This window comes from Mustela nigripes, chromosome 10 (genome assembly GCF_022355385.1).
Source record: "Mustela nigripes isolate SB6536 chromosome 10, MUSNIG.SB6536, whole genome shotgun sequence".
Lineage (NCBI taxonomy): Eukaryota > Metazoa > Chordata > Mammalia > Carnivora > Mustelidae > Mustela > Mustela nigripes.
Window position 1 is genome coordinate 11,994,111 of NC_081566.1, and position 16,402 is coordinate 12,010,512.

Sequence of the window (16,402 nt, forward strand, 5' to 3'; positions counted from 1 at the left end):
CCTCAGGAGCCCCAAGAGCTTCAGCTGCTACCTCTGTGCTGATGACTCCCACCCGGGCCTCCCTCCAGCTCTTCCTCCCACGCTCAGAGCAGGAGTGTCCAGCCATGGCACACGATGGCATTTCATACGGCACCTCAGACACGGCCTCTTCCCCACAGATGCGGAATGCGGGGAGGTTGTTGCAGGAAACATTAGCAATGAAAGTCCGACAGAGCCTGCCCAGGGTCTCGCTGTAGAAAGACAGAAGCAGCAAAGACAAGACTAAGACATCAAGTGTCCCAGACCAAGAGACTGATGCCACTAAGACTTAGGAAGTCACAAGGAGTAAATTATTGTGGAGGGGTTCTGTTTCAGGTGCTGACAGAATAGTGAAATGTCAGCTACGCTACATTGTAGGCCCATGAGCTGGGCTGCAGGAGGCAAGAGGGTGTGTTGTTCTGGAGGGTTCAGATCCAGATCCCTTGTCTGCATCTATGGTGCTGGCCTTGTGACAGGAGCCAGCAGTCATCGCCAGCCGTTGTGTAACGGCCGCTGCTCAGTTACTCCTGAGAGATTATTCTTGGCCCCATCCATTACAATGGCAGGAAAGTTAATTTTTTTAAATTCAGTTTGGATGTTTTGTGCAATCAAGTTTTGAGGATTGTCCCATGTGTGTTATTTGAAGGTACACCCTAAACACAACACATACACTGACTTCTAATGTTTCATTTTTCCTTCAGGGATGAAGAATTTTCTGTGAGTTCAGTCTTGGCTTCTGATGTTATTCATGCAAGTCGAAAAGACATACCCTGTATATTCAGAGTGAGTGTGTGTGCTGTAATTTGATCACTGAATTATGTGCTCTTACTGAATATGTATTTTGTCTCTCCATATAGGTCATAAGCTTACTAGGAATTACTAAATCCTGCATTCCATCCAATACTGGGCTGTACAGTCAGTCAGTGCTCAGTAAATACTTCATTAGTCAAACACCTATAGAAAGCATGAATATTTGGCTTCTAAAATAGGATTCATCTTGGGTGTTACTTTCGAGCCACATTTCACTTTCCAAAAAAATATAAGTTGAATAAGTGTGAGGTTTCTCAAGTTTTTGAAGAAGAGGTTTCTTTTTAAAACCTCATTTTAAAAATTAATATTTTATTTCTATTGCTTTGTAACAACTACTCCAAAACTTAGTAGCTGAAACCAGTAATGACTTATTTTTTACCATTCTCTGGATCAGCTATCCAGTTTGAGTGGGGTCAACTAGGGTCACTCCTGTGGCTACATTCGGCTCATTTGAGGCTAGAATATCTGAAATGACCTTGCTCCTGTAGCTGGGGCCTTGCTGCTGTCTGGGAGCCAGGCAATCTCCACGCTCTCTCTGAATGTTCTGCATGTGACCTCTCATTCAGTCATCTGGCTGACTTCTATGGGGCTGGTCTGCAAGAAAACAGAAGAAGCTACCAGACCTTTCGTTTAAGGATCAGGCCAAATCAGGCGCACCTCCTGTGCATCCTGTTGGTCAGACCTGGTCCCGGGGCCAGCCTGGATGTAAGGGGAGGGGAAATAGACTCCAGAGCTTGATGAGTAGAGTTCGGGAGGAAGAATTGTTAGTAGACATCTTTGGAGGCCATCTGTCTTGCCACAGGGCAGTCTTGAATTGGTGAATTAAGACAATAGAGGTTAAAAAAAAAAACAAAAAACCAACGCCCTAATGTTATGCTCATATGCTAAGTGTTTGTCTATGAATCTTGTATCTGGAAAATCACCAATGGAGCCTGAAGAGGCCCACTTGCCTGGAGCTGATTCACATAGTGGGACTTTATGGTCACTGCTGCTTAAAGCCCTTTTAAGAGGGGGAGATCCATATACGTAAAGTTTAAGTCTGTTCTGATTGTAAGTACTATTTGTATAGTGATAAATTTTCATGTAAATGCCAACTCAGATGATCTGATCTTCTCTCAAATAATGTGAGTTATATTATGAAGTAACAGAATGTTATTGCTGACTTTTTAAAGCAAGTTGACAGTTGGTTTAATGTAATGCTTCTGAGCACGGACCAATGAGCCCCACCTGGTAGGACATGCTTGGAGACCATGAGTCTACGCCAGAGTATTTTCGTATGTAAAATCAGGATCTAATAGCAATACCCAACTCGTACTTCACAACATGCTCAGATCACTGCTCAGATAGCGCTCAGTTAGTGTCAGCCGCAGTAATGTGTGAGTATGGATCAGGCATTTCTCAGTGATGGCATCCTGGCACTTGATAGCAAAGAAAATTTAAAAATGGTTACTAACATTTAAAATGGGATCTAGCTAGCTAGCCGGATAGTACCGGTATCTGCTACCTTTGCTTTGTCCTGAATTCTGAGGCGAAGACTAGTTACTCTCCCCATGAGGAGCAAGGAGCGCTGAGGTCCTGTAAAGGTGTCACCTGACGAATGCGCATTTTGTTGCCCAGAGCCTGGTCCGCCAGCATCGGCAGCTAGTGCAGGGTCTGTTTCTAACACAGGCTGATTGAACTGTCCTAGGTCACGGCTTCGCAGCTCTCGGCGTCCGACAGCAGGTGTTCGGTCCTGATGCTCGCAGAGAGTGAGAGCGAGAGGAACAAGTGGGTAGGCGTGCTCAGCGAGCTGCACAAGATTTTGAAGAAAAACAAATTCAGAGACCGCTCAGTCTATGTTCCCAAGGAGGCTTATGACAGCACTCTGCCCCTCATTAAAACAACCCAGGCGGCTGCCATCATAGGTACGGACTTGCCCATTGACTGTGTTACTGTAGTTGCCCACTAACCTACCGTGTGAGCAGAGCTGGCTTACAGCTAGGAAACCCCAGTGTCCAGTGGGCCCTGTGTGCTGCCCCGGGTGTGCAGGAAGGGTCTGCTGAGTGAGCGAGGCCGCTGAGAACGTGTTTTCGGTAAAGGGGAATCAGTACACTTCCCAAGTGCATATTTTTTTGAAAAAGCCGCAGTGCTGAAGATTAACCTATAACAATCTATTTTCTGCTGTGTGACTTAGAACAAGTTGTTTAACTTCTTAAAGCGTAAGAAAAAAGATAAAGATAGGGTTCCACTTACCTCCAAGAAGTGATGGGGAAGCTTCTGGAAGGCAAGATACGTGACACATGGTGTCAAATGCCCTCAAAAAATGGCAGTTTACGTGTCTGGAGGTTTAAATTTTTGTCTTCTTATATACCTATCCAACTCTTCTGTTACTTGCTAATAAATAAGGAAAATCTAATTAGTAGGGTTATGCCTTCCACAATTTTTCCCTCCCAAAACAAGAAACAGAACTAGGCCCAGGGTGCTGACAAACTAGGTTTTTAATTTTTTTTCACCCTTTATTGAATAAACATTTACTACTTTTTCTAAGTATGGATATACTAATAATTATTCCGCTAAAAAAAGACCTGAGGTAACATTTACCACTGTCATCTGAAAGGAGATTTTACAGTACAAATTGTTATTGCAATTTTTAAGTTACTTATTTCAGTTTTTGCACAAATTTCTTTATTATCTTTTTTGTTCTATTAGTTCTACATAGTTTTACCTATTAACAGTGTTTCGTATTCATGTCTTCCATAGATCATGAAAGGATAGCTCTGGGCAATGAAGAAGGGTTGTTTGTTGTTCACGTGACCAAAGATGGTAAGAGAAAGTTAATTAATGCAGAGTAATGTCCAACCAGATACTGTTGGACAATTCTGGACTCTAGATTCTAAATACTAAAAAGAATAGGATTTGCTTTTCTGTATTCTGTAATTAAAATTTTCCACACCTAATTTGATGTGTTTATGAATCAAAAGATATCCTTTAAAATTCTTCAATTCTCCTGAGTTCTTAAACTTGCACGTATGTGTTGTGTTTCTTTTCTCATTTATTTATCAGCTCTCCTGCAAAGACTCAGGTGGCATGCCTAGAGATGGCTGTGAAAGATACAGCCTGATTTGTTCTTGCTTTGTTAGTGCTTGAAGAGGTAGCAGTCTTTAAAATGTGTTCATGTTGGGGGTGTTTTTCCCCCACACCTAATACACAGATTTTTTTTCTCAGGGAGAAGTAAAATACTGAGTGAAATAAAAAAGAACTAGTTTGCTAGTGTCCTATCTTCAGATCAAGTGAGATCTTGGGAAAACACTGCATTTAAACTGCGTCTGTTTGTTACCCATAGAGGTACCTTCAGGGGTGCCTGGGGGCATAGTTCTTCAACCCCCAACTCTTGGCTTCAGCTCAGGTCATGATCTCCGGATCCTTGGGGATCCTTCGAGGTCCATGCTCATGGAGCCTGCTTGAGATTCTCTCTCTCAGCCCCTCCCCACTGCTTGTGCACACACATGTGTGTGCTCACTCTCTCTCTAAAAAAAAAAAAAAGAGAGAGAGAGAGAAAGAAATACCTTTAGTGCAATATGCCTTACTGAGTTTTTAAAATCGGAGCACCATGGTAAAGTTCCTGAGAATTTAGTGCCAGTAAAAGGTTTTTTCCTACAAATGTGGCCTGCTTTATCACACAGGGACCCTTTGCCTTGGTTGCCAGAAATCATGGTGCTGAATTTATTTATTTATTTACTAAAGATTTTATTCATCCATTCGACAGAGAGAGATCACAAGTAGGCAGAGAGGCAGGCAGAGAGAGAGAGAGAGGAGGAAGCAGGCTCTCCACTGAGCAGAGAGCCCGATGTGGGACTCGATCCCAGGACCCTGAGATCATGACCTGAGCCAAAGGCAGAGGCTTAACCCACTGAGCCACCCAGGCGCCCCAATGGTGCTGAATTTAACACCTCACTTTAGGCATGTGCAGTTACCTTATAATGGGTATAATTATACCTTCCTCTTTCTCCACACTGATTCAGAGCTCATTCTTCTGGATGTATCTGTGTCTCTATTGTAAGTTGATATATTGTTTTGACTGTAATTGGGATATGATTAACAAATAAAACATTATTCTGCATTATCATTTCTTTGCATAGAAATTATTAGAGTTGGTGACAATAAGAAGATACATCAGATTGAACTCATTCCAAATGATCAGCTCGTTGCTGTGATCTCAGGACGAAATCGTCACGTGCGACTTTTTCCCATGTCAGCTTTTGACGGACGAGAGACTGATTTTTATAAGCTGGCAGAAACTAAAGGGTGTCAGTCCATAACTTCTGGCAAAGTGTGCCATGGAGCTCTCACGTGTCTGTGCGTGGCTATGAAAAGGCAGGTCCTCTGTTATGAACTCTTTCAGAGCAAGACCCGTCACAGAAAATTTAAGGAAATTCAAGTCCCATATAACGTGCAGTGGATGGCGATCTTCAGTGAACAGCTCTGCGTGGGGTTCCAGTCGGGATTCCTCAGATACCCCTTGAACGGGGATGGAAGTCCGTACAGTATGCTCCATTCAAATGACCACACACTCTCATTTATTGCACATCAGCCGATGGATGCCATCTGCGCTGTCGAGATCTCCAGTAAAGAGTATCTGCTGTGTTTTAACAGCATCGGGATATATACCGACTGCCAGGGCCGGAGATCCAGACAGCAAGAGTTGATGTGGCCAGCAAATCCTTCCTCTTGTTGTAAGATTCTCTTATTTTGGCTGGTTCACCTTTTTGTCCCTTTTCTTTTCCTCTATGTCATATTCATATTCATAAATATATTCACTATTAATAACAGATTGTTTTTTAAAGTCACCCTTAAGGTTTTGCCGAAGTGTCAGTTAGGTTGTTGATTTAAAGTGACTCTCTGTACTTTGACCTCGGCAGACAGGCTCGACATTACCTTGTACCTAGTTGAAGCTAATCTTTCGATGGCATATTTTTCTTAGGTGGATTTTCAACCCGTGTTGTATTTTGAAGTAACTCTGAACAGTTATCTTCATGGTTCCCCAAAATACAGCGCTTGTGAGCTTTAATAGCTAATGACACTTGCATTGAAGAAGTTGTTACTAAGTGAATTATTTAATTGGTTATGTAAAGGTATAACGCAGCATCTGTAAGAAGTGTTTCTCTGTTTTTTATTTTTAGCTAAATAGATAGAGACTTGAGATTGCCTGTTGCTCTCTTTCGAGAAATACTAAGACATTAGTAAATTATCAGATACTGATGGCCATCGCAGCAGACAGATAGAGCACCCAGCCCGGGAGGCCGTTTCCCCTGCTGACGCAGAGTGGGAACCAGGAAAGATTCATGACAAGTGCAAAGTTGCAGTGAATTCTCGGTTCTCTGTAGCAGAAGTACAGAGCTCTGGACAGGCTCATGGGAGGAGTATCTGAGTCCACATGCTTTGTTTTTAGTGGAAGATACTTGAACATGCTCAAATGCTGAACTGGGGAACTAGGGAGAGGTTGCCTGTGCAGTAAATACAGGAGGCCAGAGAGGATGGAATTCAGAACCCCGGGGAAGGATTTGGGGCCGGAGGTGTGAAATCTCTTCCACTGGAACCAGGTAGGAGGAGTGATGGGCAGGATATAGTTAAGTGTAAATATTCAGTGAAGAAAAGTTAGGAAGGCCATACATGCTTATTACTGAAGAGTTAGAAAATCTAAATTTAAAAAAAAGAAAGAAAAGTATTTGTGATCTACCCACCCAGACCTAATTATTCTTAAAGTTTTGTGTCTTCTAAAATACATATTCCTATCTGTGGTGTCATATGTGGAATAAAGGCTGTTTGGTAACCTGGTTAGGTAATAATTTGAAGTATTACTTCTAATATGGAGTCAGAATCAGGATCTCTGGCTCTTATGAACAGCTCGACCGTGGATGTAATACAGGACATCAACTTAAGTTAATCATCTCATCTCTCCTTGCTTGTGTCACCATCTGTCGCTGTTCATTCTTCTAGTAAGCACTTTTGAGCATTCGCCCCACTCATATACCTGTGTCAGGTGCGTGATCCTGTGATCCTACGTTCATAAATGCGATGACAGGTCTCACCTAAAGATTGCTTTATAAGTCATTGCGCTGTCAGTAGCTTAACTGGTTTAGGAATCAGATCTTATAAAAAATCGTAATGGCATCCCTTGATAGAACTCATTGATTGGAGAAGGCAATATGCTGCCATCTGTGTGAGCAGAATCCTTCTGTATTAAAGGGACCGTCTGACCCGACCCACAGCATGTGAGCTGCTCATTTATGACTGACTTCTACTCAGAAGTGTTTTGATGCACTACTACATGAACAGTAGGGTTTGGGTGGGATTCCGCTCTACGTTATTTCGTGTAGATCTTTCAGAATGTTTGGGGTTTACGAGTTAGAAGTAATTAGCCACTGTTCCGCCTTCCCTTCTCGCAGGTTACAACGCGCCATATCTCTCCGTGTATAGTGAAAACGCAGTTGATGTCTTCGATGTGAACTCCATGGAGTGGATTCAGACTCTCCCACTCAAAAAGGTAATTTCACATGAAAATATGGGCTAAGTGCACTACTGAGTGTAGTGAAACACTAACGTGACTAGTTAGCTGTTTTTCACTCTTTGAGCATTTTCGGGCAGTCGGTAATTCAGGATTTAGCTAAGAGGAGAAACACTAGGAACCATACCATACTCTTTTTATCCATTTAGTTTCACTGGATCAATAGGAATATTGTCCTAACGAGTGACCAGAATCTACCCCCAGCCTAAAATGCCAGTGTCACCCTCTACCTCAGGAATTCTGAGGGAGAATGCTGTCACTCTTTCTTATAACTGCTTTTCACATAAGGGGATGCAGGCTTGAATCCTGAAGGCAAAGAAGGCAGGCTTTCAACTTTATAAGATAGTGTCATTATTTTCCAGAGCCGTTGTACTGATTCATATTCCCCCTGGCAGGACAGAAGATTTCTCGTAGATCCACATCTTCTCTGACCTTGCCATTCTCAGAATTCATAGTCTTAGAACCATTATCAGTGGTTGTAAAATGCTATCTCACCGAAGCCTTAATTTGCATGTCCCTAATCTTTCTATGTTTATTCATTCTTATTTCTTTTTCTGTGAAACCCTAGCTATGCTTTTTGCTTATTTTTGTTTGGCTTCTTTTTTTAATTAATTTATTGAAATTCTTTATATATTACAAATATTGAGTTAGTAAATGTGGGTTAAATCTTCATTTGTGACCTATCCATTTTGATTAAGTATTTTGTTCAACATTTACTTTAGTAACAATAAATTATATTATTTTTCTGAAAACACTGTTATAAATCTTTTTTTAGATTATTTAAATTTAAGTTAGTTAACATATATAGTGTATTTATTACTAGTTTCAGGGGTTATTGTTAGAAATTTTCATGTCGGGATATGTAGCATTCTTATCCTTTAAGCTTATCTTTTTTCTGTTAGGAAACTTTTGTAACTCAAGGTCTTAAAGTAGGACCTTTATTCCAAAAGTTTGAAAGATGTGACTGTTACATTTATGTCCTTACTCCCTGCAGAGTTGGTGTTTGATGTGTGGTGTGAGGTAGGGGCTCTATTAATCTGTTCTGTGTACGTGAGCAGTTGCTCTGTCACCATTAACTGACAGCCTCCCTATCCCCAGTGATAAGTTACACTCTGATACTCTGTCATATATGGACATATAATTCTAATACATATTATGTATCATATATATCTAATATAATTCTAATCCCATTCCTAAAGTAGCTACAATGATATCTTCTTAGTATAAAGATTTAGTCACTAATGGATTTAATTAAGATTTAAATGCATTTCTGCTATTTTCCCCCCAGAATATTCTTCCTTTAAAATGTAGTCATTATAACTTTCTATTTCAAATTAGATAATTTTATACCTATTTCCCATCAGAATTAATGTTAATTTTTTGTTGATTTTCTGAGGGAGCTGTATTTTGAAGAGGAATGATAGATGGAAGTTCTCGATAGTATGTGCTTTCTAAATAGGCCAGAAGTTTTATGATTTCATTTGAAAGTTTTATTGAAGTACTAATTTTATTTTTTTATTATTTTAGGTTCGACCCTTAAACAGTGAAGGATCATTAAACCTTTTAGGGTTGGAGACAATTAGATTAATATATTTCAAAAATAAGATGGCAGGTAAGAAAATATACTCTAGGGGCACCTGGGTGGCTCAGTGGGTTAAGCCTCTGCCTTCAGCTCCGGTCATGATCTCAGGGTCCTGGGATCGAGCCCCACATCAGGCTGTCTGCTCAGCGGGGAGCCTGCTTCCCCCTCTCTCTCTGCCTGCCTCTCTGCCTACTTGTGATCTCTGTCTGACTTGTGATCTCTGTGAAATAAATAAATGAAATCTTTAAAAAAAAAAAACAAAAACGATTTTAAAAGAAAATATACTCTAATGGTTAGCTTCAGTGGAAATGTTCGAAGCTGACTGCCTGAAGATAATAAGTGGCAGAAACCAGATTTAAACTTGGGTTTACCTTACTCCAAAGTCTGTGATCTTGGCCACTGTCATACTCTCCTCAGTCTATTAAGACAAATGTCTGCCTAAAAAGGCATTCTGTTTAATCTTGCATAGCTGTCTACACAAAATACTGGTTTCTTATTTACCTTGTTATTTTTCTGTGGGGGACTGAATTAAGTGGCGTAAGGATAGCTGTAGTTGTCTTCTATATTATTGATATTATAAAACCCAACCCAGGTTTGTGGCACTGACCTTGTGAGGTCTCATCCAGAGCTCTGACTGGGGACTTTAGGCAAACATCTTCCGCTGATGCATAGGGCTCCGAACTTCAGAAGTGTTCGTGTCAGCACGGGCAGGGAGGGCAGAGAGGAGGGTCCCAGGAGCACCAGAATCGGGAGCAGGGAGTGGGATCCCCAGGATGGGAGGTCTGGAGAGGACGAGGATGGTGTCCACAGTCGCTGCTGGCCTTCCCATCTGATGTCCGGCATCTGGAGGCGCTCTGATGTCTTAGCGCTCTGGAGGTTTCTGGGTTGACAGACTGCTGGCTGTAAGAGAGGTCTTCCAAAGGGAGAGTCGGAATTTAGAAATGATTCCCACTCAGTGGTGGATCCACCATGAATCTAATGACACTGGAGCCTAAGGCCTCTCACCGCCAAGGGCCTGTACTTCGTTTTGTGTCCGTCTCTTTGAGGAAGTCCAAATACTGGCAGAGGATCAGCTACACCCACTTCTCACTGTGTGTGGCTGTGATGATCATACAGTATGTCCATGTCCCAGGTCGTGCCTGCAGGATGAAGCCTCTTTCCGCTTGCATTCCCCACGCTCTCATCCTTCTGCTCTGAGCTGGTGGTGGAGGCAGAGCCTAGCGAGGGAGGACCGGACAGAATTTCAGCATAGGTGTCTTGTCCTTGGGAAAAGGAGCGGACCCCATTCCCCAAGGCCCTTTCTTTTTCTCTGTATTGCTCTGTCTCTCAGGGGCTCAAAGTGTTACTGCAGCCTTCTGGGCCTCCCCCATTGCCCACTCTACCATAACTCACCCAGACCTGCTCCGCCCTCATGAGTCTCAAATTCTAAAACTGTGTTTCAGCTGGAGTGAAGAAAGCTAGCTGGTGAAGCTACATTATTCCGATCCAAGAAGAACATTGCTTTTCCGCTTATCAACTGCCCTGGCTTGCCTTGCAGGCTCCCGCCTGTCTCCCTTTTTCTCACTTCAGCTTTGTGGCTGTTAAAAATTCTGAAGATTGGCTTTTCTCCTGTTCCTTATTTAGAGAATGGCATCCATCATGTTGTGTGAATACAGCTGTCTATTTTATTCCTAGAGTGTGTTCACATATTTCAGCAGGTCTGCGGAGTCCTTGGCGGATGGTTTTGTTTACTTCTAGGTATTAAAATTGAAACCGGATGCATATGAATAAGGATCGTCTCCTCCCAAAGATGGGAAGAGTAGAAATAGCAAGAGTCTCACCTTTAGCAAAGGAAGCTGGTGGGAGCTGGAGCTTTTGTCCTTAGTCTGCATCTGACAGAGTGGGTCTTACAAAGGAAGTGTTTCATCATATCAAAATACTTTTAGTTGTCCTTTACAAGAATAATTTACCCATTACACCTGACACCACATAGCTTCACGGAGGAGCTTTTGAACCAGTGTCTGGAAGGCAAGAAAAGACAGTGCAGAGAGATTGCAGTCGGGGGCGGGGCGGGGGCCTGGAGAGCGGCAGGACCCCCAGGCAACTGCGTTTTTCTTGTCTTCCACTAAAATTGTGCCATTTTGTGTTTATAAACGAATCAAAGTGAAACTGTACTTAGTAAGCAATATTTAACTTTTGTGTATACCTGTTTACATATATCTTGGTTTAAATGATTATTTGCTGTATCAACACACCACGTGTAAAAATGAGAATTGCATAGGTTGCACAACTGAATGTGTACCGTCTTAGAGATGAACAGATGAGAAGCATTTTCACACCTTAAAGAGCATTGCCATTCTTGGTGTTTTTTCTCACAGAAGGGGATGAACTGGTGGTTCCGGAAACGTCGGACAACAGTCGGAAGCAGATGGTTAGAAACATCAACAACAAGCGGCGCTTCTCCTTCAGGGTCCCGGAGGAGGAAAGGATGCAGCAGAGGAGGTGTGCGCGCGACGAGGGCTCCCGGTCCGGGTGGGCACCGCGGTGGTGATGCCAGAATTGGACTTGGAGGGCAGATTTGAGCTCTGAAAATCTGTCACCCATCTGTGGTGTCGATCATGAATGTACTTCTCAGTGTAATTTTAATAAGTCCTCCCCCAAGTGTGAGTACGAACTGGATTAAAGTACCATATTGTGATTCATTGCTCTGTGTCTACGAAGTACTTACAATTCTTAGACTGTGGGCCTTTGTGTAATCATATATAGAGCACACAGCTGCGTGTGGTACATCTGTTCCTTCAGGTTAACTCTATTCATGAGCAAACAGCCCAAAGGCTTGTAGTAGTATTTCCAGACCCATAGAAAAACATCGCCAAAGTGTTACCAGTTATTTTAAAAGACATACACAAAATGGTCAGAACTATCTGTAAAATACAGCTTTGATATGTAAGTGCTAAGAGAAGCCTGTTTTCCACCAAAATGCTCAAGGTCTTTTATTTAAAACAAGTTTCTAAGTCAAGTTTTAATGGAGTATATTCTATCCTTATTAAACATGATTTCACAGTTTTATTTTTGTGAATAAAGAATGCTTAACTTTTTTCTGAAGTTGTCTAGAGCGATCACAGAAAAAATATCTAAACAGGTGTTTTATCTTACAGAGAGATGCTACGAGATCCAGAAATGAGAAATAAATTAATTTCTAACCCAACTAATTTTAACCACATAGCACACATGGGCCCAGGAGATGGGATACAGATCCTAAAAGACCTGCCTATGGTAAGAGAAATGAAGAGGGAATGAGAACAGGCTTACAAATGGGGCAGAGGGGAAAGCGTACCTGCGTGCCTAAATCTGTACATAGATTTAAGAGGAATCGTTAGTATGATGATGTTTGTGTCCATACATCACAATATGTGTAACATGCTTGATGATATATACCCGATGAGAGAAACACAACATTTGAGCATCTGTGAGAAACCAAACAGTTCCAGCTCTTAGTTGCACACCTCACAAACTTGTCCAGAACTTGTCCGGACTTACTGCTGGTGCTGGAATACACTGCCGGATTTGGAGAGCATCTGTACCAAGGCTCAGAACTTGCTTGTGACATCACTAACATTTCACTGCGTTTTAGCGATTCTCTACAGGTATTTGGCCTCCGCCCCCACCCAAGAGAACCATGTTAGGTGGGTCATTAATGGCCACACCTCTTACCTGGTTGGCCAAGCAAATCTTTTTCCTCTCCCTGGTTATAAACATGTTGCCTGGTCTGTCTTACACACAAAAATACAACATGGGAAAACTTGTTTTTCATATGAAGACTGGATTCTTAGACCCATTATGTTGAGATGAAGAATATTAGTGGAATTGGCTAATTTTCCAGGCTTCATTTGCACTTAACATGTCAGTATCACAATAACTCAGCAAATTATTGAGACTTTTAATAGGAGCCTTTTGATCATGGGTGGTAGCATTAGATTTGTGAATGTAGACCCAGAGCTTTTTCTTTTTCTTTTCTTTTCTTTTATTTAGAAAAAAATAAGAAAATATTTATGTACTTATTTATTTTTATTTTATTTTTTTACTTTATTCCTGTGGAGTTTTCTTTCATTTTATTTTATTTTTATTAACGTATAATGTATTATTTGCTTCACGGGTTCAGCTCTGTGAACCATCAGTCTTAAACAATTCACAGCACTCACCATACCACATACCCTCCCCAGTGTCCATAACCCCACCACCCTATCGTTCTCCCCCGACTCCCCTCCAGCAAAGAGACCCCTGAGGTTAGGGGTCTCTTATGGTTTGTCTCCCTCCTAGATCCCATCTTGTTTCATTTTTCCCTCCCTTCCCCCACAACTCCCCTCAAATTCCTGCTATCAGAGCGATCATCTGATAATTGTCTTTCTCTGATTGACGTATTGCGCTCAGCATAATCCCCTCTAGTTCCATCCACATCACTGCAAATGGCAAGATTTCAGGTTTTTTGATGGCTTTTTCTAAGGGAGTCTGTCCTCTAACCACATTACCAGCTCTGCTGTGGTAGGAGATTCGAGAGGGGTCTATCACTGACAGGAAAAAAAGCCAGGAGATATAGTTTTATGTGCAGTCAAGTTTTTTTAAAATAATAAAGTTAAGCTTTGAAGGTAGTCCTGCATTTGTTTCACAAAAGAAACAAAAAAATCATTGAGTCTGAGTTCCTCATTGGGAATACCCCGATTAACCAGCCGACCCTGTTTGTGAACCAATACAATGCTCTTACTGTCACCACCAAGGCATTATGTTGACCTGGTTATAGGTCTTCCTTTAGGAAGTAAACAGTAGCCATTTATCCTCTTGGAATGGGGATTTCTATTAGCTGTGCTGGATAAGTTATGAATAAACTGTTCAAAAAAAGTTACATGTAATAAAACTAAGGAAAAAAATCGAAGACTAAATATATTAAATATTAGGCTGTTACACTTACCTATCATATTAAAACTTAGGGGTTTTCACCTTTTTGCCTAGGAATGAGATTTCAGATTTCTGTCCACTGCCCATTCTGAGCATGTGTTTAAAGTTCTCAGGCTGGTTTTCCTTTATTCTCAAGTAAATGTGACATAACCATAAAGTCCAAAGCCTTTCTCATTTTAAAGAGAATTTTTACATTTTGGTAAACGTTGGAAATGTGTATTATGTTACAGCTTATACTTGATAGCTCAAGTACTAATGTACCATTTTAATGAAAGTTTTAAAAGATTTTGGAGGCATAGAAGGAGGCAAATTTCAAACAGGCATATGTTGCAAAGCAGTATATCAACAAATATAAAATTATTTCAGTGGTTAACAAGGTTTTGATAGATATTATACTTTTTATTTATTTATTTTAAGATTTTATTTATTTATTTGACAGAGACATAGCGAGAGAGGGAACACAAGCAGAGGGAGTGGGAGAGGAAGAAGTAGGCTTCCCGCTGAGCAGGGAGCCCAAGGTGGGCCTTGGTCCCAGGACCCTGGGATCATGATCTGAGCCAAAGGTGGATGCTTAATGACTGAGCCACCCAGGTGCCCCTGTATTATACTTTTTTGATTAAAATTTCTTTGACTTGTGCTTCATTTTGGTGCACAAAAAAAGAATATATGTAGTCTTATATATTCCCACAACATAAGAATTACAGGGGCGCCTGGGTGGCTCAATGGGTTAAAGCCTCTGCCTTCGGCTCAGGTCATGATCCCAGCCAGGGTCCTGGAATCAAGACCCGCATCGGGCTCTCTGCTCGGCAGAAGCCTGCTTCCCCCTGCCTCTGCCGGCCTCTCTGCCTGCATGTGAACTCTGTCTGTCAAATAAATGAATAAAATCTTTAAAAAAAAAAAAAACAAGAATTACAAAAAATTTTTCTATACATTCTATTATCTCCCAGAAATTACAGGATTCCCTTAAGGTGAAATACTTCAAGGTTTTATAAAATATTCCTCTGCTGAGTGGCCTTCTGCCATCAGGTGAAAAACCAATTTGCTAATGTTCCAGAATTTTTTCAGACCTTCACACACATAAGATTTGGTCACCACACACCCTGATGAATGAGCACAGTGAAAAGAAAGGTCAGATTTCAAACATCGTAAGAACTTTTGTATCAGAGCCTCCCTCACTCCACTTTTTCTTCCTTTACCCTCTACCACTTAAAGTAAAAGAAGTCTTTTATTTATTTATTTTTGTTAACAGTAATGTCTAGTCTTAATTACTGAGCTGAACAAGCTCAAACAGTGTTTCCTGAAGGTTTTTCCCGCACCTGACTGCATGACATGTGGCCTTCTGTGCAACCACTTGTCCCATTAGATCCCTTGGTTTTTAGCATTTCTTGTCACCAAGAAATGCTAACCCATGACTGCCTTGTTGGCTCCTTCCGTCATTGACACACGTGCCCCTCTGCCCTAGAAAGCAGTCCAGTTTTTAATGTTTCTTCCAGACCTTTCTTCCCTTGTAAGCACATTTGTATTTCCAGGACGAGAAGTTGGTGTACCTTTTGAAACCTGTTTCTTCGCCTTAGTTTTAGTTTCACTGGCCTTCTTCCCTTTACTAGAAAGGGAGGTACAAGCTGGGACTGTTTATGGGAACCCACTTCACCACCTAACCAGTATTTCTGATACACTGTCCACCCAGACCCGTGCTTGCCTTGGGGTAGACACTGGTAAACAACACATTGGTATGCACGTCTGAAGAAAAGTAGTGATATGCATGTGTGTACCTGTGTGTATATATGCTTACTGAAAAGCTTGTGATATTTTAATATGGTCCCAGGTTTTGATATGTCCTTCCCACTAAAGTGAAATTATCTGTTCTTTAATGAACAATTTCCAAAAATCAAGATGAATTAAATTCATCTACCGCTAACATGTCAGAAGGGCTGTCAGACCCCAGAGCTCCATGCTACCATCCGTGCGAGGAGCAGCACGTACCCCAGACATTGTTGTGTTTTAACTCATATCAGTACTGCTTTCCTGGGACATACTTACGAGCTTAGAGAGTTTATTGAGTATCTTCGGAAGCTCTTCTGGGTACCAAAATGATACTGATAGAGGATTGTTTGCCTCATAAATGTGCAAAAGATCATCAGGCTGAGGGAGTCTGGGTCCAACAGGAGCCCCTTACACACGTGTGTGCAGGACTTAGAAGTACATACTGCGTTAGCTTCTTGAATCCTGCTTGTCGTTTGCTTTTTTTTCCATAGTGGGTGCGAGCAACAAAGGGCAGGTTTTTCTCCCATTGAATACAAGAAAAATAGTTTATCTCCAGAAGATTTGGTTTTGGCCCATGACCTACCTCCTAGCCTTTTGTCCATCCCTAGAGTTGTTCGTGAAGACCAGGTTTCTAGCTCAGTGACCCCTTAGAGCTCCACAAAGTAATACTACTACTTCAAGTCAAAGTTACATTGACATCAGTGAGTTTTTTTCTTTTTAGATAACCTTGGAAAGCACTGGTTCACTCACAT

General features: G+C 41.5%; 1 protein-coding gene across 13 annotated transcripts in view; it reads left to right on the forward strand.

Annotated features, from left to right (window-relative positions):
* Positions 1-16,402, forward strand: part of CDC42BPA (CDC42 binding protein kinase alpha) — a 329,012-nt gene that overhangs the window by 301,081 nt on the left and 11,529 nt on the right. For all 13 annotated transcript variants that reach the window (XM_059412594.1, XM_059412582.1, XM_059412585.1 and 10 more), the window contains 8 exons: positions 720-801; positions 2,516-2,732; positions 3,568-3,630; positions 4,947-5,540; positions 7,254-7,351; positions 8,900-8,984; positions 11,312-11,435; positions 12,092-12,209. In XM_059412594.1, coding sequence (XP_059268577.1) covers positions 720-801; positions 2,516-2,732; positions 3,568-3,630; positions 4,947-5,540; positions 7,254-7,351; positions 8,900-8,984; positions 11,312-11,435; positions 12,092-12,209 — 1,381 coding nt within the window. The remainder of the gene's footprint in view (positions 1-719; positions 802-2,515; positions 2,733-3,567; positions 3,631-4,946; positions 5,541-7,253; positions 7,352-8,899; positions 8,985-11,311; positions 11,436-12,091; positions 12,210-16,402) is intronic.